General features: G+C 35.0%; 1 protein-coding gene across 1 annotated transcript; it reads right to left on the bottom strand.

Moving 5' to 3' along the window:
• Nucleotides 1-778: 778 nt before the first annotated feature.
• LOC123532417 (ubiquitin carboxyl-terminal hydrolase MINDY-3-like) lies at nucleotides 779-26,910 on the bottom strand. Its single transcript, XM_053517747.1, has 12 exons — nucleotides 26,740-26,910; nucleotides 22,793-22,936; nucleotides 20,623-20,824; nucleotides 19,249-19,363; nucleotides 17,349-17,422; nucleotides 16,540-16,619; nucleotides 16,091-16,161; nucleotides 14,868-14,948; nucleotides 11,535-11,607; nucleotides 10,547-10,619; nucleotides 7,291-7,453; nucleotides 779-5,793 (listed from the first exon to the last, which is right to left on the bottom strand). The coding sequence occupies exons 1-12, from the start codon at nucleotides 26,843-26,845 to the stop codon at nucleotides 5,644-5,646; spliced, it is 1,332 nt and encodes a 443-aa protein (XP_053373722.1). The 5' UTR covers nucleotides 26,846-26,910; the 3' UTR covers nucleotides 779-5,643.
• Between the last annotated feature and the right edge of the window lie 792 nt (nucleotides 26,911-27,702).

Below are 27,702 nucleotides of genomic sequence, written 5' to 3' on the forward strand. Positions count from 1 at the left end.
TCAGTCCGGTCAATAAATACAAATAAAATTTTCACTGGTCCGTTTCAAAGAACCCCCCCACCTCCACCACACCGTCACCAACCACCCAAACACACCGAAATTATGAACTATTTAATTGCATATCTTAAACTAAATATTCCAGAAAATTTATTTTATATCCATACCAAATCAAAGAATTTATCAACCAAATTAATTAACTCCTGGATTCAATATAATTACACGTAGTTTCTTGTTGTTAATCTATCTTCATTCTAAAATTACAAATTACATTCAAAGTTCATTATGACCTGGGCGAAAGACAACTGGTCTTGAATCAACCTATATAAGCATGCCGTTTCGTGGTGTACTTCTAAAAACAAGGCCGAGTGATCAATATTTTATCTAAATTGTGCAATAAAATAGATATGTATTAATACGAAAGTGAACTACTTTGGATTTTTCGTTTGTTTAAATGCTATCAAAAGTCGGAAGTACATTTATGTTTTTACCACAGTTTTCGCCATTTTTTTACGGCATTTCTGCCAGACTGTTTCCTTTAGAGTAGTCAAGACTGAACATGTATTTGTGTTTCTTTTTTATGGTACAATTCTCTGCTTTTCTAAAATAAGAAAAAAATATACATGTATTAAACAAAAAGTGTCACCCAAGACAGCATAAATACTGACTAAAATCTGTTACCAGACCTGTCATCTTTAGATCCAGTCCTAAACTATGTTATTTTTTTTTTTACTTTTGAATGGCAAATAAGGGACACTATTATAAATAAAAAAACAAGATACCCTTTTCATGTGTCATATATAATTTATATTTCACTAATATAAACACATTATATAGAACAAAAAAGTTCAAGAACATAATAACTCATAACACATATCTTATGAAAAACTGACAACAAACAGTTAACTACAATATAAGAATACTGTAGATTAAGACATAAACAGAACATAAATAATATTTGGCATTGAACTATTGTTAGACTCTAATTTTGTAATAAAAGTGTTTAAAAATATTTCTTTATACACTGTTACAATTTCATGCATTTCTCAATATGACAAGCTCGGTGTTACATTTCTGTCCTATGAAACTTTCAATGGAAAGGGGTAGAGCCAACATTTCTTTCTAAATTTTTTACATTTCTATATATACACAACTTGGATCCTTCAAAATATTACAAGAATCTAACAACCAAAAAGCCAAATTGTAATTTGAAAAAGAATAAAGTATAAAAAGTATTTTTTATAAAAAAAATTACCATGGGAAGATAACTTAACTTTAAAACCAATCACTACATACATGTATGTTCCTCACAGAAAATGTACATTATCAATATTTTCATGAATTAATTAAAAAAGTAATAAAAGAAAATTTTAGATACAAAACTGGTTAAATAAACAATACAGCTGACAATGTATTATTGGAGACTCATTGCTTTATATAATATAGTAAAAGTGCAAGATGAGTAAAATATTTGAGTTGTCCCCAGTTTTGAACAATCAAAACAACATTTAAGGGAAAATGAATTGCTCAAGTTAACCCAGGTGTGCATTAATGATGCTCGATTGAGCAGTGTTTTATTTAACCTCAACAATGCAATCTAGTAACAAAATATTGACAGCTAATGAAAAACTTCAATAACCCGTATACAATAGAGCACAAGTCACATCAGTTTTCCGTTTTGCCATCGATACGCTATACAATGTATATAGGAAATAAGGCAAGAAAATATAATGGAGAGTATTGACAGTTTGTTCACACTGCCTACGTTCAAACAGCCAATCTTCTCTTGCGTTCACATTGCCTACGTTCAAACAGCCAATCTTCTCTTGCCAATCTTATAGTAATTGCGAACAGTTACAGAAATAAGCCGCACCATGAGAAAACGAACATAGTGCATTTGTGACCAGCTTGGATCCAGACCAGCCTGCGCATCTTTACAGCATAGATCCTGACCATACTGCGCGGATGCGCAAGCTGGTCTGGATCCATGCTGGTCGCAAACGCACTATGTTCGTTTTCTCATGGCGCAGCTCAAATATTTACTGTCATCTAAACTGCTCTCTGAGATTCTTAATCAAATGCGCTTGATCCAGTAAAGCAGCCTTTGAAATTATAAAAATAAATACATGAAAGGTTCCTTTAAGCATGTGCAGAAATTAATTTGTAACCACTTGAATTCACCACAAAAAGAGTTCTTACTAATAAATGAGCTACAGGTGTCATGTATGTCAACAAGGAAACACTGTTGTCAATAGTTGTAAGCTTTGCTAAGTATCGAATCCACTGGAAAAAAAATTTAAATATCTGGTAGCAATTTCAAACTTTTCCTCATAATCAAATCAATGAGAAAGATCCTTTGGAAGCACTGAACATAGCAAAGCAAAACAATACTAGACTCAGTTTGACTGAATCTGTGCAGCACAGCTAAAGAAATGTGTTACACCACTCACATCCCCTAGCACTGGTTAAGCAGAAATCTTTCGTAAAGTAACAGTGAATGGTTTCCATAATAAAAAAAGCCTAGAAATATGAACAACACAGAATCTAAAACAGGGTAAATTTTTACAATATAACATGTATTTCGAACAACTAAAGACACCCCCAAGACAGCTTAATGATTTAAAATGTCAGTTAAGAGCTCACGCGCTACTTCAATAGAAAGATATATTCAGTTTTTTAACCTTTAGTTTCGCATTTGTGAGCATCAACTGCATCAGGAATAATTTACATAATTTTAATTTATCTCTAAACTGACATCATATTAAAAATAAAACTTCGCTGATTTTGTTCAAACTTCACTTGTCATAATAGTCAACTATATGATCTCTTTTATGCAAATTAATAAACAATTGAGCCACGCCATGAGAAAACCAAAATAGTGGCTTTGCGTCCAGCATAGATCCAGACCAGCCTGCGCATTCGCGCAGTCTGGTCAGAATCCATGCTGTTTGCTTTCAAAGCCTATTGGAATTAGAGAAACTGATTGTGAACAGCATGGATCCTGACCAGACTGCGCGATGCATTGGTTTTCTCATGGCGTGGCTCAATTATTATAAATAATCAAATAATACATCAAATTTACTTTTCATTAACAAAATGAAATAAATCATCTCCATAATATTCTAAGACATTTGAGAGGTTGTGCTTTCATTCTAGAGGAGGCATGCATATACCATATACTCCCTTATTAATACACAGTTGTGTATTACATTTTACAACAAGAGCTGTCCAAGTTAAAAGGGACATAACTCTGTCAAAATTCAAATCAGAGTTATGGGACTTGTGTCTCCTGGTGTAGACTTTGATAGTAAATAACTATTTTGAGTTTCAAGTCCAAAACTATAATAGTAACAGAGATATTTGACTTTATCAAAAATTTTAACAAAAAATTCTTGATTAGAAAGGGGCATAATTCTGTTAAAATTCAAACCAGAGTTATGGGAACTGTGTCTCCTGGTGTAGACTTTGATGGTAAATAAGTATTTTAAGTTTCAAGTCAATAGCTCTGATAGTAACAGAGATATTTGACTTTATAAAAAAACTTCTACCAAAAGATCTAAGTTAAAAAGGGGCATAATTCTGTCAAAATTCAAATCAGAGTTATGAGAATTGTGTCTCCTGGTGAAGACTTTGATAGTAAATAACTATTTTGAGTTTAAAGTCAAAGCTTTAAAAGTAACAGAGATATTTGACTTTATCAATTTTTTTTACAAACAATACTAAGTTAAAAAGGGGCATAATTCTATCAAAATTCAAATCAGAGTTATGGGGATTATTTCTCCTGGTGTAGACTTTGATGGTAAAGAAGTATTTTAAGTTTCAAGTCAATAGTTTTGATAGTAACAGATATATTTGATTTTATCAAAAACTTAAACCAAAAATTCTAAGTTGAAAAGGGGCATAATGCTGTCAAAATTCAAATCAGAGTTAAGTGGATTGTTTCTCCTGGTGTAGACTTTGATATTTAATAATTATTTTAAGATTCAAGTCAATAGCTTTGATAGTAACAGAGATATAAGACTTTATCAAAAAGTTTAACCAACAGCGACGGCGATGCCGACACCGGGTTGAGTGCAATAGCTCTACTTTTTCTTCGAAAAGTCAAGCTAAAAAGGGTGCAAGGGATAAGGCCCTAAAAATATATATCTCATTTATCTACATTTCTTACTTATTATCTAAATAAAAGTTTCACTGATATTATATTTGGGTAGGAGGCAGCATGCAGCCTTTATAATATCAGTTGGAGGGCGTATTAATTAGTGAATATATATGGTATGAAAGATTTTCTTTTTTGTTTTAACAAGCATCTGCAGTGACAAATTTCACAATATTGCAAACACTTCATTAATGTCACCATACACATTTAAATGTACCAGTAAAAGCCAACTTATTCATCTTAAATGTGTAGGTTTAACTGCAACAATTGATTCAGTTAAAGTTATCAGACCATTTTACTGGTGCTTTTGTTACATATAGGGATTTACTACACATATATGTATGTATGAGAAAACCAACATAGTGCATTTGCGACCAGCATGGGTCCAGACAAGCATGCGCACTCTGTATGGACAGGATCCATACTTGTTCCCTTTCAAACCCTATTGCAATTAAAGAAACTGTTAGCGAACAGTATGGAGTCTGACCAGACTGCGCGGATGCGCAGGCTGGTCTGCATCCATGCTGGTCGCAAATGCATTATGTTGGTTTTCTTATGGTGCAGCTCAAATATTGCTTTGCAAAAACACATTGTACAAGGTGGTGAATCTGACAGTACAGAACATATCTTTTATGTTAATCTACCATTTCTTGTACACTATCAGAACACTCAATCTCTTATTCAGAAACACAGAATTGCATCTCTTATTCAGAATCAGAAACACGGAATTGCAGTGAAGATACGGTACTGTCATAAATAAAATGAAATCACAACACATGGTGACACATATTTCATGACAAGTAATCTTAGCTGTTAATAAAAAATGATACATGAAATCATGTGTCAATTTTGGCAACTTTGTAAGTTTAACTATCATATAACTTTATCACTCCATTCAAGTGCAAGCCAGTTTGTTAATTTAATTATGGTTTACCACCGCCTTTAACTATAACTCAAATGCAATTAGTTGAACCATGGCATAGCTTCATTTTTCCATTAACATCAAATTTTTGCCATTTTGTTCATTTAAACAAGGAGTAGCTTCATTTTTGCATTAACATCAAGTGACAGCCACTTTGTCAGTTGAACCAAGCTATTTCATTTTTCCATTTTACTTCAATTGTCGACCATTATGTTAGTTCAATGATAGTATTACTACATCTTTCCATTTAACTCTAACTGTTGGCCATTTTGTTAGTTCATTGATGTTCTAATTTCGTTTAACTTCAACTGTCGACCATTGTGTTAGTTCATTGATGGTGTAACTTCAACTTTACATTTAACTTTAAATGCTGGATATTTTGTTAGTTTAATGATGGTTTAGTTTCATCTTTCCATTTAACTTCAACTGTTGACCATTGTGTTAGTTTAATGATGGTATAAAGTCATACTTCCATTTAACTTCAATTTGTCAACCATTGTGTTAGTTCAATGATGGTATAATTTCATCTTTCCATTTAACTTCAACTATTCAACTATTGGCCATTTTGTTAGTTCAATGATGGTATAATTTCATCTTTCCATTTAACTTCAATTGTTGGCCATTTTGTCAACAATACCATTTTCATAGGTGTGACATCACTTAATAATTGAACTTCTATTTCGTCTTGTAGAACAGCATCACAGTCATGATACATAACCTGAAATATTTACAACAACATTACACACATGGTAATAAAATTTAAATATCGAAACTGCTGGTTCATTTGTACTTAACTTTATTCATATTCACCAATTATAGTAACTCATCAGGTGACTCCTCTGGCAGACTGTTAGTGAATTTTCGGAGGAATACAGTTCAAGATCATAAAGAATGATGCTCCAATTCAAGAAGCTTCCTTGTTCTTGAGTTTGCCAAGTGTATAGCATAGAACTCATATCTCAACATTCTAGCATGAAACTGCTGTTATTGTCACTTTTCGGGGGTGATTTAACAGGAGAGAAAACGTGTGTTAACAGAGAGATTCTCGCGCTCATATGCTGTTATAACACCTTTTTAAAAATGCACTTTCCATGGCAAAGCTTAAACGTATTACGACCCCAAGACGGATAATACAAAAGGAAATGACGTCAGCGTGAACAAACAACGTACACTTTACCGCACATTTCATGGAAATTTATTGACGTTGAGAGACAATATATTCATTTACCTGGTTTGTACGCGTATTACCCTAGAATAGCGTTGGCGCATGTTATATAACATCTTCAGAATCCCTCTGGAATCATTGGTACCCTCGCCCTGACAGGCTGGGGTACAAACCAATCCCTCGGGATTCTGCAGATGTTATAATACCAAAAAACATGCGTTATCCCTATTATAAAAGTTTTATTTCCAGGAGCATTTTTGTTTGTTTTTTTTTTTGTTGGCTTTAACGTCGCACCGACACATGATAGGTCATATGGTGACTTTCCAGCTTTAATGATGGAGGAAGACCCCAGGTGCCCCTCCGTGCATTATTTCATTACGAGCGGGCACCTGAGTAGAACCACCGACCTTCCATAAGCCAGCTGGATGGCTTCCTCACATGAAGAATTCAACGCCCCGAGTGAGGCTCTTCCAGGAGCTAGCGATCAAACTCATAACCCCTGATTTTATAGTGAGACAGTGTTACCACTGAGCCTATGTGCCCACTCTCAAACTGCAATTAGTCTATCACTACATAATTATCACCTGCACTTATAGGTGATAGTAAATACTGTTAATCCAATTAGTATAATGTCATTTTAGGAAATTGCTAAAGCAGAAATAATTTTTGAAAGGTTCAAAATATCTGCTATCATTCTCAAGTACATCTTACATTTATTTCAAAAGATGAAAAAAGTGCTGTTACAATTGTAAAACAGCAAAATGAAGGGACCTAATGTCTAAATCATGACTACAAGTAGTAAGGATCCTTTCATGAGGATGCATTATGTCCTATAAAAAATGTTCACCCAATGCAAAATTGAAATTCCAGTACCAGGATTAAGTGATACTCAATGTCTGTGTTAAATAAGACGTATCATTAACATATAATACCCTTGAATGTAGGGATAAAGCATGTTTTTTCGTCTTATAAAATCTGCAGAATCCCGAGGGATTGGTTGGTGCCCAAGCCCTATTTTCAGAAACATTAGATTCTAAAGGGCATAGTTACCTTATTATCATGGCAAGACCTTGCTAGTCCATTGTAATGGTACAATTTAAATTTCTTTGGTACTTCAGGAGTTGTCTCCCCTGCAAAAAATTCCTCAAAGAAGCTGCTCTGTGTGATGATACCCAGGTTCTCGGCATCTAACTTGGATGCCATTATATCTACACTGTAAATACAAATATGTATGGCTCTGGTTAGACATAAACTATCCAATGGAGAATCTAAATAAATCATGACGATTTTCAGAGCACTATCATATAATAAGAAAATAAGAGGGTCATGATGAACCTGGATCGCTCACCTGAGTAATATGAGCTACATGTTTCAAAGATCAAACTGATGATAAAATATTAAGATAGTCAGTAGGTCACATTCATGGTCAATGAAATTCAATTTTATGATTGGTGTGCAAAACTGTGTATGTCATCAAAATTTCAAGGCTGTATCTTAAAAAACAAGAAAGTAGGCCAGTAGGTCAAGGTCAAAGTCAAGTGACATCATATTACTTGGGGTCATCAGGTAATTATTATTTAACAGTCTTGGAAATAGAATCAAATGATTTTTTAAGTATTTCTTCCTATATAACTCACATAGTAACTAAGTGACCCCAGGGCAGGGCCTCTTTTAACCCCAAGGGTATAATTTGAACAATTTTGGTAGAGGACTACTAGACAATGCATCATACCAAATATCAAAAGCATAGGTCGTATGGTTTCAGACAAGAAGATTTTTAAAGTTTTTTCCTATATAAGTCTATATAAAACTTTGGACCCCCAGGGCAGGGCCTCTTTTCACCTCAGGGGTACAATTTGAACAATTTTGGTTGAGGACCATAAGACAATGATACAAACCAAATATTAAAGGCCTAAGTGTTGTGGTTTCAGACAAGAAGATTTTTAAACTTTTTTTTCATATATAAGTCTATGTAAATTTTGGGACCCCCGGGCGGGGCCATATTTGACCCTAGAGGGATAATTTGAACATCTTGGTAGAGGACCACTAGATGATGCTACAAACCAAATATCAAAGCCCTAGGCCATGTGGTTTTGTACAAGAAGATTTTCAAAGTTTTCCCTATATAAGTCTATATAAACCATGTGACCCCCAGGGCTGGGCCATATTTGACCCTAGGGGGATAATTTGAATACTTTTGGTAGAGGACCACTAGATGATGCTACATACTAAACATCAAAGCCCTAGGCCAAGTGGTTTTGTACAAGAAGATTTTCAAAGTTGTCCCTATATAAGTCTATATAAACCATGTGAACCCCGGGGCGGGGCCATATTTGACCCTTGGGGGATAATTTGAACAATTTTGGTAGAGAACCACTAGATGATGCTACACACCAGGCCCCGTGTGCACAAAACATTTTCAGTCTCAGCTGAGTTTGATAATGAAACTTTATTTGTCATTTCTTTCTAAATAGCATGTTTAAAACTAAATTTGAAGTTAATAACACTTTTCAAGTGGCTATTCAGTATTGATGGTCAGTCTCAGTTGAAATTTAACCCTGAAGTTTTAATAAAACTGATATTAAAATTTCCCACTCAAACTCAGCTGAGACCGAAAAATGTTTTGTGAACACGGTGCCAGATATCAAAGCCCAAGGCCCTGTGGTTTTGGACAAGATTTTAAAAGTTTTTCCTTTCGGTTGCCATGGCAACCAGAACTCAAGCATGGAATTCAATTCTTTGAACAATTTTGAAAGGGGGCCACCCAAAGATCATTCCTGTGAAGTTTGGTGTAATTCTGCCCAGTGGTTTTTTTAGAAAATGTTGACGGATGCAAGAGCGACATTGAGCGGTCACAATAGCTCACCATGAGCCTTTGGCTCAGGTGAGCTAAAACAACTCATAAACAAGAGCACCGCCTTGCGGGTGCTGACGCTCATCTGATTTTTTTTGTGTAATAGAAATATTGTCCTACCCATGATTTTCTAAGTCTAAAAAAGGCCATCATTCTTGCAAAAAGCAGGATAGAGTTATGTTTCTTGATGTTCAGTGTCCACTTATGATGGTGAAAAACTGTTGCAAGTTTTAAAGCAATAGCTTTGATAGTTTATGAGAAAAGTTGACTTAAACATAATACTCAACCAAGAAAATGATTTTCTAAGTCCAAAAGGGGCAATAATTATTGCAAAAAGCAGGATGGAGTTACGCTGCTTGCTGTACAGGGTCAGCTTATGATGGTGAAGAAGTGTTGCAAGTTTCAAAGCAATAGCTTTGATAGTTTAAGAGAAAAAGTTGACCTAAACATAAAACTTAACCAAGAAATCTGATATTTTCTAAGTCCAAAAGGGGCCATAAATCTTGCAAAAAGCAGGACAGAGTTATGTTTCTTGCTGTACAGGGTCAACTTATGATGGTGAACAAGTGTTGCAAGTTTTAAAGCAATAGCTTTGATAGTTTAGGATAAAAGCTGACCTAAACATAAAACTTAACCAAGAAAACTGATTTTCTAAGTCCAAAAGGGGCAATAAATCTTGCAAAAAGCAAAATGGAGTTATGTTTCTTGATGTACAGGGTCTGCTTATGATGGTGAACAAGCATTCCAAGTTTCAAAGCAATAGCTTTGATAGTTTGGGAGAAAAGTTGACCTAAACATAAAACTTAACCAAGAAATCTGATATTTTCTAAGTACAAAAGGGGCCATAAATCTTGCAAAAAGCAAGATGGAGTTATGTTTCTTGCTATACAGGGTCAGCTTATGATGGTGAACAAGTATTTCAAGTTTCAAAGCAATAGCTTTGATAGTTTAGGAGAAAAGCTGACCTAAACATAAAACTTAACCAGGCAACGCCGACGCCGACGCCAACAACCGCTCAAGTGATGACAATAACTCATCATTTTTTTTCAAAAAATCAGATGAGCTAAAAATGGTCATTTGCTTGATTTTTTGGAACACTGATCTGAAAATAATTGACAGCATGTAAGTGAATAAATGCATGAAGTTTCAATCCATTGCCATTAGTGGTTACTGAGATACCAGCTTGCATACAAAAACTTAACCAAAATTGGGACGCAGACGCGGACACTGACACAGACGCCAATGCATGAGCGAGTACAATAACTCTTCTTATTCTTTAAATAGTCAAGCTAATGATGTCAAACACCCTATATGAAATTCAGGCATCAATAAGGAAAAATAATGGCCTTTATGGTTCCATTGTTACTTAACAGAAAGTAAAATCGAGTTTGTAATATTATTTTCGCAATATTTTTTTTTTCTATGTTATGTGCTTAACAAAAATATACTTACTACTCTTTATCTGAAACAAGATCTAATGCTGCCAATAAATCACCTAGTACAATGGTTGCTATAAATCCATTTCCTGCAAACGGAAAAAGTGAAAATTTCTGGGAAATCAGTGAAAAAACAGTGTATAAAGTGCAGTTAATTAAGTAAAACATGTATTTCATTCTAAATATGTGAGCTATAGTTAAAACAAGTTCTTCACATCAGTATTCATGTATTCTTCCAATTTCAAATCAAAATGGTTGCACCGTTCAAAATCTTGCAAGTGAGTTTTCATGACAAAAGAGCAGAATGCATTTTAGATATATTTTTCAATAGGACAACCTTTGAAATATATGTTTGCTGAAAGATCATTAAATTATTTTTTTGAATTTATGTATTGATGTACAACGACACAAGTTCTTTTTTTCCCATTCTAATGATTACAATTCATCTACAACACGATCAACAAAAAACATGATTTTGGACAAGCAAAAACCATGAATGTGTAATATCTTTGCATTATTTCAAATTTATAAAACTTCACTGATGCCATGTTTTTATAGGTTATTAGAACTGTACTGAGAAATATGCACAAGTTCTGCAGTGGAAATGTTGTGCTACTTCAGAAACACAATCTTTCCACGTCACAAAAATGATGTCATGCACCTGATAAGAATATTTAAACTTCAATATGGAAAAATATTCATGTTTCATATTCTATTTATAACTAAGCAGGGCCTCTTCTGCCATTCGCAAATGTAGCCAAATGCTATAAATTCAAAGAACTGGTTACAGATTTTTGACAGTGGCCACAAGAATTTTATCAAAATGTTGCCAAATTTCAGCAAATCAGCTGAAAAAGTGGCTACAGCTTTCTGAGGCCCAGTAGAGGCCCTGACTGAGTACCGGTATGTTATGAACATAATTATGACTTATATGTACCACATGCTTCTATGACCTTCTAGCTGAACGAAAATAAAGACTTGTGAAATCTGAACAGTTTGCTTACCTTCTGGATCAAATGTTTGAAAAATTCTTCTAGCATTGGACTCTAATGTTTCTGTGATTACTAAATTTCTATTCTGAAATTCAAAATCATATTACAAAGTAGATATCACACATGACCTGTGAAAACATAAAATGAATATAAGATTAAACAATTTTTTTCTGGTCTTCATGCATGTGTAAACTCTGTCAAATAACACATAATACTGAATAAAGCCCCAAACATTATGTCTGTATATAATGCGTTGAGGGATCATGGTGTCATCAACTTATAGTAGATTAAGTAGGCATCTTCTGTGTTTTTAGATGTGTTGTTTGTTTTTATAAACCGCAATCAAAACATTTACCAGAATTTCTAATTAGTAAAGGGACATAATTCAAAGAACATTTCTGCCAGCGTAATGCAACTTGTGGGTGTTATATAATGTGGGTGATGATGTGGAAACATTAAGTTTGAATCAAATCCATTCAGTAATAACACAGGCAGAGTGAAAGACCATCAAAACTTTAATTTGAAATCTGAAGTTTGAAAGCATTTGTCCAAGAACTTTTTGAGAATTCCACTTACATCCAAAATCTGAACCAGAAATTCTGAGTTAAAACTGGCCATAATTTTGACAAAATAAAAGCTGAAGTTATGTAACTTTTCCACTGAAGTCACCTCAAGATACCAAGTACATGTGTGAAGCACAAAATAATTAGTTTTAGATAAACCTGCTTAAATCAAAAACTTTTGTGATGCTGATGCCGACGCCAAAGCAAGTCTGACAACAACAGCTCTACCATTTGAAAAGTTACAAATAGTCGAATTAAACAAGAGGACCATGATGGTCCTGAATCGCTCACCTCTTCCCACATGACCCAGTTTTGAGTATGACGTCGTTTTTTTCTATTATTTGACATAGTGACCTAGTTTTTGAGCTCATGTGACCCAGTTTTGAACTTGACCTAGATATTATCAAGATAAAAATTCTGACCAAATTTCATGAAGATCCATTGAAAAATATGGTCTCTAGAGAGGTCACAAGGTTTTTCTATTATTTGACCTATTGACCTAGTTTTCGAAGGTACGTGACCCTGTTTTGAACTTTATCTAGATATCATCAAGGTGAACATTCTCACTAATTTTCATGAAGATCTCATGAAAAATATGGCCTCTAGAGAGGTCACAAGGTTTTTCTATTTTTATACCTACTGGCCTAGTTTTTGACCACACGTGACCCAGTTTCGAAACTGACCTAGATATCATCAAGGTGAACATTCAGATCAATTTTCATGAAGATCCATTCAAAAATATGGCCTCTAGAGGTCAAAAGATTTTAATAATTTTAGACCTACTGACCTAGTTTTTGACCGCAGTTGACCCAGTTTCAAACTTGACCTAGATATCATCAAGATGAACATTCAGACCAACGTTCATACAGATCCCATGAAAAGTTTGGCCTCTAAAGAGGTCAAAAGGTTTTTCTATTATTTGACCTACTGACCTAGTTTTTTAAGGGACGTGACCCAGTTTCAAACTTGACCTAGATATCATCAAGGTGAACATTCTGACCAATTTTTATAGAGATCCATTCACAAGTATGGCCTCTAGAGAGGTCACAAGGTTTTTCTACTTTTAGACCTACTGACCTAGTTTTTGACCACACATGACCCTGTTTCAAACTTGACCTAGATATCATCAAGATGAACATTCAGACCAATTTTCATACAGATCCCATGAAAAATATGGCCTTTAGAGAGGTCACAAGGCTTTTCTATTATTTGACCTACTGACCTAGTTTTTGACGGCACATGACCCACTTTCGAACTTGGCCTAGATATCATCAAGATGAACATTCAGACCAACTTTCATACAGATCCCATGAAAAATATGGCCTCTAGAGAGGTCACAAGGTTTTTCTATTATTTGACCTACTGACCTAGTTTTTGATGGCACGTGATCCACTTTTGAACCTGACCTAGATATCATCAAGGTGAACATTCTGAACAATTTTCATGAAGATCTCATGAAATATATGGCCTCTAGAGAGGTCACAAGGTTTTTCTATTTTTAGACCTACTGACCTAGTTTTTGACCGCATGTGACCCAGTTTCGAACTTGACCTAGATATCATCAAGATGAACATTCAGACCAACTTTCATACAGATCCCATGAAAAATATGGCCTTTAGAGAGGTCACAAGGTTTTTCTATTATTTGACTTACTGACCTAGTTTTTGAAGGCACATGACCTAGTTTCCAACTTGACCAGATATCATCAAGGTGAACATTCTGACCAATTTTCATGAAGATCTTGTGAAATATATGGCCTCTAGAGAGGTCACAAGGTTTTTCTATTTTTAGACCTACTGACCTAGTTTTTGACGGCACGTGACCCAGTTTCGTACTTGACCTAGATATCATCAAGCTGAACATTCTGACCAATTTTCATGAAGATCTTGTGAAATATATGGCCTATAGAGAGGTCACAAGGTTTTTCTATTTTTAGACCTACTGACCTAGTTTTTGAAGGCACGTGACCCAGTTTCGAACTTGACCTAGATATCATCAAGATAAACATTCTGACCAACTTTCATAAAGATCCCATGAAAAATGTGACCTCTAGAGTGGTCACAAGCAAAAGTTTACGGACGGATGCACGCACGCACGGACGATTGACACCGCGCGATCACAAAAGCTCACCTTGTCACTTTGTGACAGGTGAGCTAAAAAGGGTCATAATTCATGAAATAATGGTGCCAGAGTTATGGCCCTAGAATCATATGATGTGGATGATGGTTTGGAAAATCTGCTTTCAGTCTGAATCAAATCCATACAGTGATAACAGAGGCAAAATGAAAGTGAAAACTTCAACCTGAAATCCTACGTAAACAGAGGATGTATTTCATGAAATATTGGAGTGAGAGTTATGGCCCTTGTGTCATATGATTTGGATATGATAGAGGAACAACTACTGCAAGTCTGAACCAAAATAGATCTAGTTATAACAATAGAGATAAAAGAGAAAATGCATCAAACTTAACCAAGCAATGGCCGCAGACGTCAGGACGTGTAAGGCAGATTTTGTATAATCCAGCAAAAAAACCCCTAAAACTACATGAAATATTTTGATCTGATTACACTTTTCTAAAGAAAACTGCAAGATGCTGTATCTAATAATAAAACAATCCCTGCCTTAAAGGTTCAGTGGATAGGAATATTTGTCAGGCTGAGGTTGGTATAACTTTTTTAGGTTGATAAATCCTTGTACTGACCTTACTTAAAGGTAATAACTTTATATCATTTCACACTCCTCATTGAAGTAACTGTGTGTAGACCTGTATGTGTAACTTACCTTAGAAAACAACACTGTTAAATGAGTTTCACTTCCTATTAGCCAAACTGGATATTCCGGGTTCTTTAAATTCCAACCTACCTGTAACAGAGAACAAAACATAGCAGTGATAATAAGACCTGCACCATGAGAACACCAACATAGTGCGTTTGCGACCAGCATGGATCCAGACCAGCCTGCACATCTACGCAGTCTGGTCAGGATCCATGCTGTTTGCTTTCAAAGCCTATTGCAATTAGAGAAACCGTTAGCGAACAGCATGAATCCTGACCAGACTGCGTGGATGCGCAGGCTGGTCTGGATCCATGCTGGTCGCAAACGCGCTATGCTGGTTTTCCCATGGCCCGGCTCATATATTGAGATTAAAACATACATGCTTAATTAAACATGCAGTTAAATAAACTTAAGTTTGCAAACAATAAGTATAACTAAATGGTTAATTCAAGAAGTAATAAAACAATCTTTGGGATATTTTTCCAAATAATTATCAATATTTATCATTATTATTAATAAGCATTAATTACTCCAAATCATTATTATATGTCTAGCTTTTTTTTTTAAATTGGCTCTTGAAAGAAAACAATTGCATTAGGCTTATTTTGAATTAATTCTTATTATGCCCATTTAAAACACATCTTTTAATTAATCTCAAGAATAATATACTGTAAAATCATTTAATTTCGTGGGCATGAAATTTCATGGTTTTGGTCAAAACGGCAATTTCGTGGGGATATGAATTTGTGGATTTAAATTTTTGAACAAAAAATGAATGCGAATTTTACTTGTTCATCGAGTTTTAATTTCGTGGAATGACTCAACCATGAAATCCACAAAAATTAGTCCCCAATGAATATTAATGATTTCACAGTATTACCTTTTGTAACTTTAAACAAAGTAATGTCAATTTATACATTTTATCACCAACATATCAACAATAATTTGGACTGTTTGTTTATCATCACCACAGGCTGCCACAGATACACACCACTTCATTTCTTTTCTAGAAGCTATCCGTAGTTCCACTACGTGCAAATTATAAATCCAAATTATAAATCACTCTACATTTGACTACATCTTAAAGTAACATTAAAATAGCTGAGTAGTTTTAGAAGATGAGTCAAGCCTCCTGTGCAGTTTGAACCTATTACTTGCCACTTGAGAAGCCAGTGTTTTAACCACTGAGCTATGAAGGGCTCTTTTTATTATTCAGACTGTGCACTTACTTCACAATATCTAAGATGTTCCATAAAAGATAAAAATCCTATAAAAGCTCTTCTTGATACACCGTGTAACTCTGTAAAGATAAACACATAGGCTACAGCTTCCTTTGTAAAATACAGGTCAGTCCAAACATGTTCAACTTAAAATTTACTGACAAACTGTTTTTCAGAATTCAGATTATTATAACTACAAAAGGGACTACTTGTAAATTAAAGTATTAATGATAACCTTCGAAATATTTTATTTTAAGCTACCCTACAGAGGCACCTCTTCATTTAAAGTTCCATTAAGATTTTATATCTTATGTTAAAAACAGATAAAGTAACTATCCAAATAGATGACGTGCATAATTACATGGTTAAAACGTAAAACATTATTTAAAGCCATAAAGGGAGGTAATCAACATCAATGGATTCAACTTTCTATTCAAGAGAAAAAATTGCATACTTACTTAAACCTGAGACATCTTTATCATTATCCCATACATTTGTTACTGCTTTACTTGTTATCAATAAGTTGATTAAACTCTGGCTGAAAGTTGAAAACAGAGTATTTATAGATCAGTAATATTTGCAAGCAACACCTTCTGCAATGCTTGTAAGTCACACCACAATATACTGAAAGTTCTATATGATTATCTGAATATTTCTTTCTTTCATACCTTCCTTTCTGTATTTCTACAACAGATTTTGTACCCTGAGGAAGGCTAATCTAGCCGAAACATTGGTAATGAATTAAAGTGACTTGTAATTTCTTGTACCGTAGTTCCGACTACTTTTAATACCTATATATACAAATAAAGAAAACATCTGTGAAATTCTGAACCAATACTGACAAACATGGATTGATAAATTAGTATATCCCTATTAGTTGGGAATCACAGCAAAAAACATCACAGACAGTGCTCCGTATAAATTATTGTTCACATGTACCGTATAAAAATCCCTTTTACTTCATAATACAAATGTATACCAAATAGGTATCATACTTAAATCATACACTGTTAAGTACATTTGCATGCTCAGATTCTATGGTCTTGAAAGTTTACCTTAAAAATCTTGAAATTGTTCATAATAATTATAATACAATAAATCACTAGTCACTCCAGGAAAAATGCTGGAGTATTACAGGGTTTCAAGCGATCTGCATATATATAAAAGAAAAATGGCCGTTGGCCGCAAGAATCGCTTGAACAAGCCTGGAAACTTGAGCTACTGATGTTAAAGTGAGGGATGTTCCACTGTATATATATATAATTACCTGCCGTGACCATGTATACCATCTATAAGAGGTTCTCCAGGGTCTTCAACCTCATTCTTTATTTGTTCTATACCCTAAAATACAATAAATATACACTGCAGTATAATCACTGCATACCTGAATAATTTAAAACATTAAAAAAATTGTTTTCTGAATCACTTATATAGATTAGACAAGAAACGCGGCAATGCCACGAAACCAGGTTTTCAACACTTTTCATAAGGATAAACAAGAGTGCCAGAATGTCACAATATACGCCCGTCACAGCAAATTTCTTTACTCTAGCACCTGTATTTGCAGATGTAATTTGAATTTTGTGGTTGTTTAGTAATCATTGTAATTCTTTTGTTTTTCTAAGTCCACAAAAAAGCTCCTTACCAGGTAGAGATACCTTAAAATACACCTAAAATTAGAAAGTAACAACTATGTTGTATCACAGAAAAGTGGTCTTGGTTTTTCCCTACGATCATTTATAAAAAAGTTACAATATAAGTTATTTATAGTAACAACTAAGGGAAGTTAATCTTTAAAAAAAAAAAAAAAAAAAAAAAAAAAAAATAAAAAAAAAAAAAATTGTAAGTCCACACAGAAATCCTTACCAGGTAGAGATTGGTCAAAATACACCTCAAAACTGGATGTAACATGCATGTTGTACTACAGAAAAGTGGTCTCGATTTTTCCCTACGTTTAGTAATGAAAAAGTTACAATATAAGCTATTTATAGTGATGGTGTATAATTGTGCCAAGTTACATCAAAATCCCTCTATGCATGAAGAAGATATGCTCCGGACAAAGTTTTCATTCTTGTATCCTTTGACCTCTAAGTGTGACCTTGACCTTAGACCTAGGGACCTGGTTCTTGCGCATGACACTCCGTCTCATGATGGTGAACAATTGTGCCAACTTTCATCAAAATCCCTCCATGCATGTAGAAGATATGCTAACCTTAACCCTAACCCTATTTTTAGTAACAATGACCTTGACCTTGATCCCAGAAACCCCAAAATCAATCCCAAGCTACAACTTTATATAAGTTTTCTATACACCAAGTTTCATCATGATAGCTCATTCCTAAGTTAAGTTATTGACCGGAAACCCTTTTTCTATTTTAAGTAACAGTGACCTTGACCTTGACCCCAGAAACCCCAAAATCAATCCCAGCCTTTGTCTTGATATAAGCTACATACATACCAAGTTTTATTCAAATACCTTTACCGAAACAAAAGTTATTGACCGGAAACCCTTTTTCTATTTTAAGTCACAGTGACCTTGACCTTGACCCCAGAAACCCCAAAATCAATCCCAGCCTTTGTCTTGATATAAGCTACATACATAACAAGTTTTATTCAAATACCTTTACCGAAACAAAAGTTATTGACCGGAAACCCTTTTTCTATTTTAAGTAACAGTGACCTTGACCTTGACCCCAGAAACCCCAAAATCAATCCCAGCCTTTGTCTTGATATAAACTACATACATACCAAGTTTTATTCAAATATCTTTACCGAAACAAAAGTTATTGACCGGAAACACCAGTTTGACACCGCCGCCGCCGCCCGCCTGCCCGACCGACATCTACCCCAATCTAATAACTCAAAAAGGAATCATGAACCAAAATATCAGAAAGTGCACAAGTGTGATTTAAAAAAAAATTTATTGCCATTGAAGTTGAGTTATGAAACTTCCCTTACCTGGTAAGGATATCCATGACAACACTGACTTAAACCATGCATTTTGCAGTGACTATAGCAAACTATTTTATTGAATAAACTACATTTACATACAAAGTCTTCTGGCATGAAATAAATTAATAATGCAAAATTTGTTAAAATCATCTGCAGATGAAAGACAATGGATGGTATTAAGAATTTGAAGTTTAAAAGCAAGACAGTGGACTTACTTTGGTTAAAATTATGGAGTACAGGTACAAGAGTACCCCAGATGGTCCCATATAATCTGAAATGTTTGTCTTCATATTTCTTCTCATCATTTCTATATCAGAACATTTTGTACACCTAGGAAAATAAGAAAACAGCACTGGTTAATTCTTTGTTTTTCTTGATATAATAACATATAATTTTACAGGAAATCATGTTTTTATTCTGATTATCAAAAAGTGTCTTAAACTTTGCACTGCTTTAAAAAAATCTTTGAGAACATATGTCAAGTAAATGCAACATAGACAGTTTTGTGTTATGCTGATGGTCAGAGACCATCAATTCATTGGAAAGTACAGGGAACTTACTGAGAATAAGGTAATTTTATACCTGGGAATAAGGTAATCATTGTCTGTTCTGATTGACCAGTCATGTAAACAAACCCAAAAGGCGATTATTTTTTTCAAAATAATTGAAATTTTTTTACTGCATTTACAATCTTTCATTATACATTTTAACAATATTTGCTACATTTTGTGTATTGAAAAAAAGTTTTATCAAACGAATTTCTCTCACCATGCCAATGACGTAAACAAGGAAATTACTTAAATAAAGTATCACTATTCATATGTTGTTAGTCCGATATTTTGGTGGTACTAAGAAAGTTCCTGAAGAAAGATGTGATTAGATATACATGTTTTGATTTATGGAAGGCTGTACACACCATAATGTTATAGTGGATGTCTATGGGAAAACAATTGGTGGTCTCTAACCTTTATATATCTTACATTAACAAAAGAGACAGAAATACAACATACACAAGAAAGGCAAATCACTGCAGTTTGTTCAATTATGCGAGAAATCAAAGTTCACAACACAATTCTTCTAACAGACTTTTTAATATTTTAGATTCCTTATATTTTTGTAAATTCTACTGCAATTGCTGTATAAGACCAGCACAATGAAGCGTTCATAAAAGTCACACATTTATAAAGATAATACATTTTCCTATCTTTATATTTCAGTTATGTATTTGTATATACTCATAAAAAAACAAATGATTTTTAAAAGCAATATTTGATTGATGTCAATCATAAACTTGAAGAAAATTTGACAAAGAAAATTCCACTTATATTGTAATCTTACAGCACTTCTATGCAAAGGTGTATAAGACAGTGTTATTTTACAGCTACATGTATGAGTACTTGGTGTTAACAGAATATACTTCTGAGTAATACATATTAATTTACAATGTTTAAGACACAACAGTTCTTAAAGGGGGAAAATGCATGCCAGTCTATGGGAAACTTTAATTTGACATGTACATGTTTATTAAAGAATATCACATAAGTGTTTTTTTACTACACAAGAAACTCAAATTTCTTATAAAATTTTACCTTAATTTGGAATGGAACATTTCTTGGTCCAGTCTAGACTTCTTACAAGAACTCTGTCCAGCCTCACTCTGGTTGCTGCTTTCTGATTGGTTGTTGCTGTCACATGACTCCTGCTCCAGACTCAGAATTGTGTAAGCCCCAGAAGATACATGTATGAATATATCACACAATGCTTGCAGAAGCAGTTCAGTGCTTTCTTCCACTGAAACACAATCATTTTTGTGAATAACTCTTAGTTCAAAGGCTCTGACTGAATTGCATAATGAAATCTATAGGGATTCCAATTGCAAATTAGCCAAGAATTGAATTTGTGATTTTTATATTTAAATGTGAAATCAAAGTATGTCTACTTTAATTGCTACAGAAGACAGAAAGTTCCTTAAGGATACTGGACACCTTCCAGAATTCTTGTATGACAGTATTAAAACTACTTGCAAATCTCAAACCAATAGTGGTCAGGAGCAAGTGATCTGAAATCTGTAACCTTATACATTTTGCAGCAGAGACATCTGGTATCAATATTAGAGCTGCTTTTTAGAAAAGCGCATGTCTCCCATAACTGCCTAATCATCTAGATTGGCATTTCTTCTCCAATATCTATCTGAATCAACCATGCACCAAGACCTGTATCACTGGCATCAGTGTTTTCGGTAATTCAAGGGCCATAATTCTGAAGTGCCTGGCCCAATCTGGCTAGTTATCGAACCTGGCCGAGGACTTAATGGCAAACACATTTTGTTTGAGTTTGGTGAAGATCAGATGAGAAATGTTGGACCTAGAGTGCGGACAAGATTTGTGACAGACAGACAGACAGACACACAGAGGAGTAAATCAATATGTCTCCCACCACAGTGGTGTGGGAGACATAATTACTTTTTTCCATCTGACAGGCAAAGTCTAGCAACAGCCTTAGTAAAGATGAAACCAAGTTTGTTAGTTACGTTCTCAGATACCAGACGTCTACCACAGTTCCCTGGCTGAACCTTTGGCACATAATACCGCTATTTTTAGTTCCTCTACACAAAGAATCGGCTCAAACGTAGCAGCTTCGTACATGAGGCAAAGAAACTCAACAGAGAGTTCAAAACTGAGCTGAACATACCAACGACCCCCCTAGGTAGTGAAGACATTATAAACCCACTAGCGAATGATCTGTCCTCAGTGACTGTGAGACTTGCTGTTCCTCATCTTGACCGCGGGAAGCAAGAGGATGAAGGCATGCAGAAGAGCCTCACACTCGCTATGATCAATGAAGACTATCCTCCGGAATCGTGGACTCATGTCTATACAGACGATCAGTCACATGCGCCGTCAAAGATGGAGAGGCAGGAGTTTTCATTCAATACCCATCTGGCAAGAGAGAAACACTACATGCAGCCACAGGAAAACACTGCAGCAATTACAAGGCAGAGACTGAAGCACTCATGAAGGCCGTCTCAATGGTTGAAGACTCGGCAGAAGAAAGCTCCTCAGTCGTCTTTCTCACAGATGCACTGTCTGTCATGATGGAAGCTCTGATCAACGATAAAGCTCCGCAGCTAGCCAAGAGAATGCAGAGCCTGAGTATAACCTGCAAAGTAGCACTCCAGTGGATTCCATCCCATTGTGGACTTGCAGGCAATGAAGAGGCAGACAAACTGGCTAAGCTAGGAGCTCAGTCAGAACAACCAACAGAACCTGTGAGTTACAAGGAGAAAGTCACCACAATCAAGGCACTAACGAGACCAAGGATGGAGGAAGATGCTTTTCATCTCATTGATCGGTCTAAACAAGTGATGATGGTCAGATTCTGCTCAGGGCACAACAAGCTCAATGCTCACATGTACAAGAAATACAGACTGACATCATCGCCAACTTGTCCATGTGGTGAAGAAGATCAGACTGTGGAGCATATAATTCAGAGATGTAAAAGGCATGACCAGGAGCGAGCTGTGACTTGGCCAATAGATACCTCAATCCACCAGAAATTGTATGGCGGCATTGAGGATCTGCGGCAAACCACAAGTTTCATCGAGGCTACTGGTCTGACAGACTGACAGTGTAGTCGCGAACGATAAGAAGAAGTTCCTTTAAATTGCAGGTTGAAGACTGCATTCTGTGACAAATCTTTGCGAACCAGTCAAAATTATTATTACCTATAGAGCTTGTTTTGAACAGCATACACATGTACCTGTAACTTGTGAGAAGTCTTCCACAGGTCTCTGGCTGAACAGTGCATTCTTGATAATGAATCCCTGAACAGGGGCAATAACTGCACATGGACCACCTTCATACTGTACCAATGCTGTGGCCTCATTTTCACTGAATGCAAACCCTGAAAAAAAAATAACAGCGCTCACAGTATAATATAAGTCGGAACAAAGTAAGATAAATACATACTAAATGTGAAATATACAAAATGGATTAGGTAGTGACTAAGTAACATATTGATTAAAGTGGCATTATGCGCATCTTACTGCACATAGTGTGTTTTTGGTGAATGTGTTATAGAAGCAATTTTCGGTTGCTGTGCATTTAAATGTGTTAAATTAACGATAATGCTGCATAAGTATTTGATGTTTTAGAAATTTATAAAGAAATCAGACCAATAAAATAATAGTTCTTTTCTTCAATCTTCTACGCAGTGATCTCCCTTACCTTTAGGTAGAGATTTCTGAAGTTGAAGGGAAGCAACTCCTATGTATATTTTTTTTATATTTCAGTTGCAATTAAATTAAATATATATATATGTAAATATCTAAAGATATCGATCTAAAGGATATGCTTAGACATTTCCAGCAATATTATTGGACAGGAAAGGCTAGACAAATTATATGCAGGTTGTAGTCCAATAAATTTAACATGATCCTAGGAAATATCGAGTTATTTTTCTTATAAAATGGGCTATACCTCCATTGTGTCAAACACTCGAAAGACCAAAATAGTGGAGGAAATTTCCAATGAAATTTTTATCGTAACCTACGTTTTACATGCTATATCTAGGTTTAAATGCAGATTATGTCACAAATATGCCATAAATTCTGTAACCGTTTTGGGTAGTGTATTTGTTGTTGCGGACCTGTATTGCCAGGGATCAAGCAAGTGCTTGTATGGCCGGTAGGACACACTGGTCAAGGCCAAGTGGGTATAAGACCTCGCACCAGCCGATCCTGTGTTTCAATATTAATAACGTATGTATTTACATCTACATCTGTACAACCAACAATCGTTTTCTGATTTATTTAGAAGACAAATTTCAGTTAAAGTAAGTAATAAAATGTGTTATACTAGGGGAAATCACTTCCCTTTTTTGTTTTCTCTGGATTTCCTTATCAGAAAAGTAAAGAAGTTGAGTGATTGAAATTATATCAGTCAAATGAATTCAGTACGATGTGTAACACAAAACTGCCGTAGGAATAACAACCTGCGGGCTTTTCATAATTCGCACGAGAGAGCCGTAGGAATTGACACCTGCCGGCTTTTCACTATTCTTACAGGAGAGCCATAAGAATAGGCTGCGAGACTATTCCTACGGGACCGTAAGAATAGCCGCTTTCAATGAATAATGCAGGTTGAAGTTCACTTCACAATATTAAACAACTGGAAGTGGCTATTCTTACGGTCCTGTCAGCAATAGCCTCACAGGTTATTCTTACAGCTCTCCAGTAAGAACAGTGAAAAGCCCGCTGGTGTCTATTTCTATGGCAGTTTTGTATTACAATACATTGTACTGAAGTCAATCAACTGATTTTCAACCGTTTTCGGAAATTACATGTAATCACAATTTGTCATTGTGTTACAGATAGAATGTCAGATCTGAATTGATGTAAACATGATGAAATATTTGCATGTATATACAGAGTTCTCACTAGCAATTTCAAGTTGCAGTCCTGAGACTCCCAAAGCTGAAAAAGCTGCAGTCCCAACTTCTGACTAGACTGACAGACAGACTTAAATGTTTTGTCAAAACACAGGCCTCTATTGCACTGTCAAATTAAGTGTAGACCCACAGACATTTTGTAATCACAATTTTTCACCCAAATATTGTTAAGGTGCGATGAAAAAGTAAAGGTAAAATGTAGTCAATGTAGTCAAAAATTAATGTAGGACAAAATCACCCCTGCACAACACCCCCACCCCCTCTCCGCCCCATCCCTGCTGTTTCTGATCTTCCTGTACAAAGTCCCCCTGTGAAATTATCAAGGTGGACAAAATTCCCCTTGTAAAAATATCAAGTTAGACAAAATTCCTGGCGCTAATTTTATCTTTACCTTTTTATTTCAAAATGGAAACGTATATACTGTGAAAAGAAAATACATGAACAATTACTGCTTTTATTTTAATACTTATTAAAGTTAAAACATTCGGTCTAAAATACATCAAGAATGCACAGTATGTCTATGATCAACATATTAATAAATGCTTCTTCAGTAACATCATCGATTTTGCAGAAAAATAATCACGTTACTAAGACTGGCATCGGCAGCATCTTAAAATTACTCGGACATTTGTTCCTAATTATCACTTCTTCTAAAAAAGTTCTTTAAAACTGCCTGGTAATTAGTATACATGTGAGAAAACAATCAGAGTTACTCCAAACACTACGTAATCCTTCGTTTACAATTAGAAAATGACCCGGGAGATTTTCAAAAGACGCTCAAAGGACCCGGCAGAATACTTGCCTGTGCGTCCTTCGGGACCCGGGGGCATTTTCCTTTGATAATCCTTTCTCTAATCATTAATTTCCTTCAGTAAAACTATTTCCACGATAGACACGTGTATTCAAAATAAACACTCGCGGTCATGCTCTCCTGCCTTTGATCTCTGCTAAATCCCGCCCTTTCTCCTGTAGACATGCCTCGCTGATTTTTTATCAGCAAGTTACGTCACGGCGAGTGCACATAGGTAACAAGAAATCAATGAAGTGTTGAAATTAATTGATAAAGCGAATCCTGTGTACTGTCAAAAAAGGCGCCAATTATTAAATTATCGTAAGCAGCTAATTACCGAGCATGTGAAAAGTGCCCTGCAAGATTTTTTCATGCCAACTTTAAATTAGACCATTGTTTAGTGATCATATCGTAAATTCAACAAGAAACTTCACAAATTTTGATGAATTTCGAAAGCAAAAATAAGTTTAGAATGTCCGTTCACGGGTCTAATTACACCCGATGTCATATGCATATTTCCAAAATTCCTAAAAAAAAAACTGACTTTCAATGCAGTTTTTTATGATAAGTAGCATCATTATTTGAGGAACTATCGCTGATTTAGCTTAGTTTGCCAAATAGACTGAGCAAAAACTACTTTCCGATGACATTCTGAATGTGTAACAGTATTCGGATAGTACATTTTGGATACATTTTTCTAGAGTGTTATAGCACTGTTCTGTTATTAAAAAAAACAATGAAGATAAACCTAATTAAAATAACATGAAATGTTGTAGTAAATTATATTGACGTGTTGGGACAGGACTCCTGTATTTTGGAAAAGGACCCTTCAAAATTTGGGCCCAAGGGTCCTGGGATGCTTGGGTTTTCGGGTCTAGTGGAAACCCTGCAGATCTACACCTGTACAACCAACAATCGTTTTCCGATTTATTTAGAAGACAGATTTCAGTTAAATAAGTATTTTACACTCACAATAAATTCGTTATAATAAAGTTTTTGTCTATGTCACAAATGGAAGTAATGAAATGTAATAAAATGCATTATACTAGGGGAAATCACTTCCCTTTTTTGCTTTCTCTGGATTTCCTTGAAATTATATCAGTGAAATGAATTCAGTACGATGTGTAACACAAAACTGCCGTAGGAATAACCACCTGAAGTCTTTTTATAATTCATACAGGAGAGCCGTAGGAATAGACACCTGTGGGCTTTTCACTATTCTTACGTGAGAGCCGTAAGAACAGCCTGCGAGGCTTTTCCTACGGGACCGTAAGAATAGCCGCTTCCTAAACGATTTATACCTTATTTCATTTCAGTTTGATGGAAACTGAGAGTGAAATATAAGAAAGTGTGGCACACAGAATACTGTCAGCCCAACAGTTCAAACAGTGTAATTTACTCAGTCTTCGCCACCGCCGAAATCCAAACATATCACGTCCGGACATACCACCACTAAATTACATGTTACCTTGCATCCACCTTAAAAACACTTCCTCTTTTAAATCATCTCCCCACAAAAGTCGTTTCACGTCTGATATTATTCCCGGGTCCAGAGATGCAATACCTTCTGCCATATTGAAGAAAACCGATAATAACTTTTGATTTTCTAAAATTTAGTGACGCTTTCCGCCATATTGGATACAGACAGGCTTTCGTCTCGTAATCGGATTTTACCGGATTTTTTTAACGGCATGCTATCGCAGTCGTATGTCCGGAAAAAAGAAAATTTAATTCACTTACAGGAACGCTCTATTTTCGATTAATTTCTTTCAGTAAAGTAAAGTGAAATACATTTGATGAGGATTTTCTACATCTGAAGTAAATACTGAGTAAAGATAAAATATTTTAGTGAAGATGGCCATTGGATATCTTTAAAAACTGACACATTTTTAAATTTGTAGATTAGTAAAATATCTCTTAAACTGAGATTAAGTGTCATAGGTTGAGAAAAAAGTTCGCAGTCAGTCCGGGGCTCGAACTAGCATAATGTATAGGTATACTAAGTAAATGGTCAGAAACTTGGCTTCTGAAATTTAATGAACAAAAATGCAAAACAATACATTTTGGTTTTAACAACACAAGGAAGTCATACTTTTTAAATAATGTTGAAATATCTTCATCTGAAAAAGAATCTGATCTTGGGGTTATGATAACTAAAGACTGTAAATCAAGTGAACAATGTGCAAAAGTTGCTAAGCAATTAAGCATTAAGACGATTAGGTTTACTTAGACGGGTTTTTCAAACATATTGATGTGAATAGTTTTAAGGTCATTTATCCAACATATGTTAGAACATTAATTGAATATGCTGTACAATCATGGAATACGTACTTTATGAAAGATATTGAATGTCTTGAAAGAGTACAGAAATATGCAACAAGGTTATAGTGCCCAAGTTGGCGGATTTAAATTATGAAGAACGTTTGGATGA

The sequence above is a fragment of the Mercenaria mercenaria genome, chromosome 11 (assembly GCF_021730395.1).
Source record: "Mercenaria mercenaria strain notata chromosome 11, MADL_Memer_1, whole genome shotgun sequence".
Lineage (NCBI taxonomy): Eukaryota > Metazoa > Mollusca > Bivalvia > Venerida > Veneridae > Mercenaria > Mercenaria mercenaria.

Bases quoted from the DNA above. Each gene is read 5' to 3' on its own strand.
- LOC123532417 (XM_053517747.1), bottom strand. From the start codon at position 26,845: ATGGCAGAAGGTATTGCATCTCTGGACCCGGGAATAATATCAGACGTG. The intron at 11,608-14,867 runs GTAAGTTACACA...TTTGAATTTCAG, and splicing joins TAACAGTGTTGTTTTCTAAG to AATAGAAATTTAGTAATCAC. The intron at 5,794-7,290 runs GTAACTATGCCC...TAAATATTTCAG, and splicing joins GGTCTTGCCATGATAATAAG to GTTATGTATCATGACTGTGA.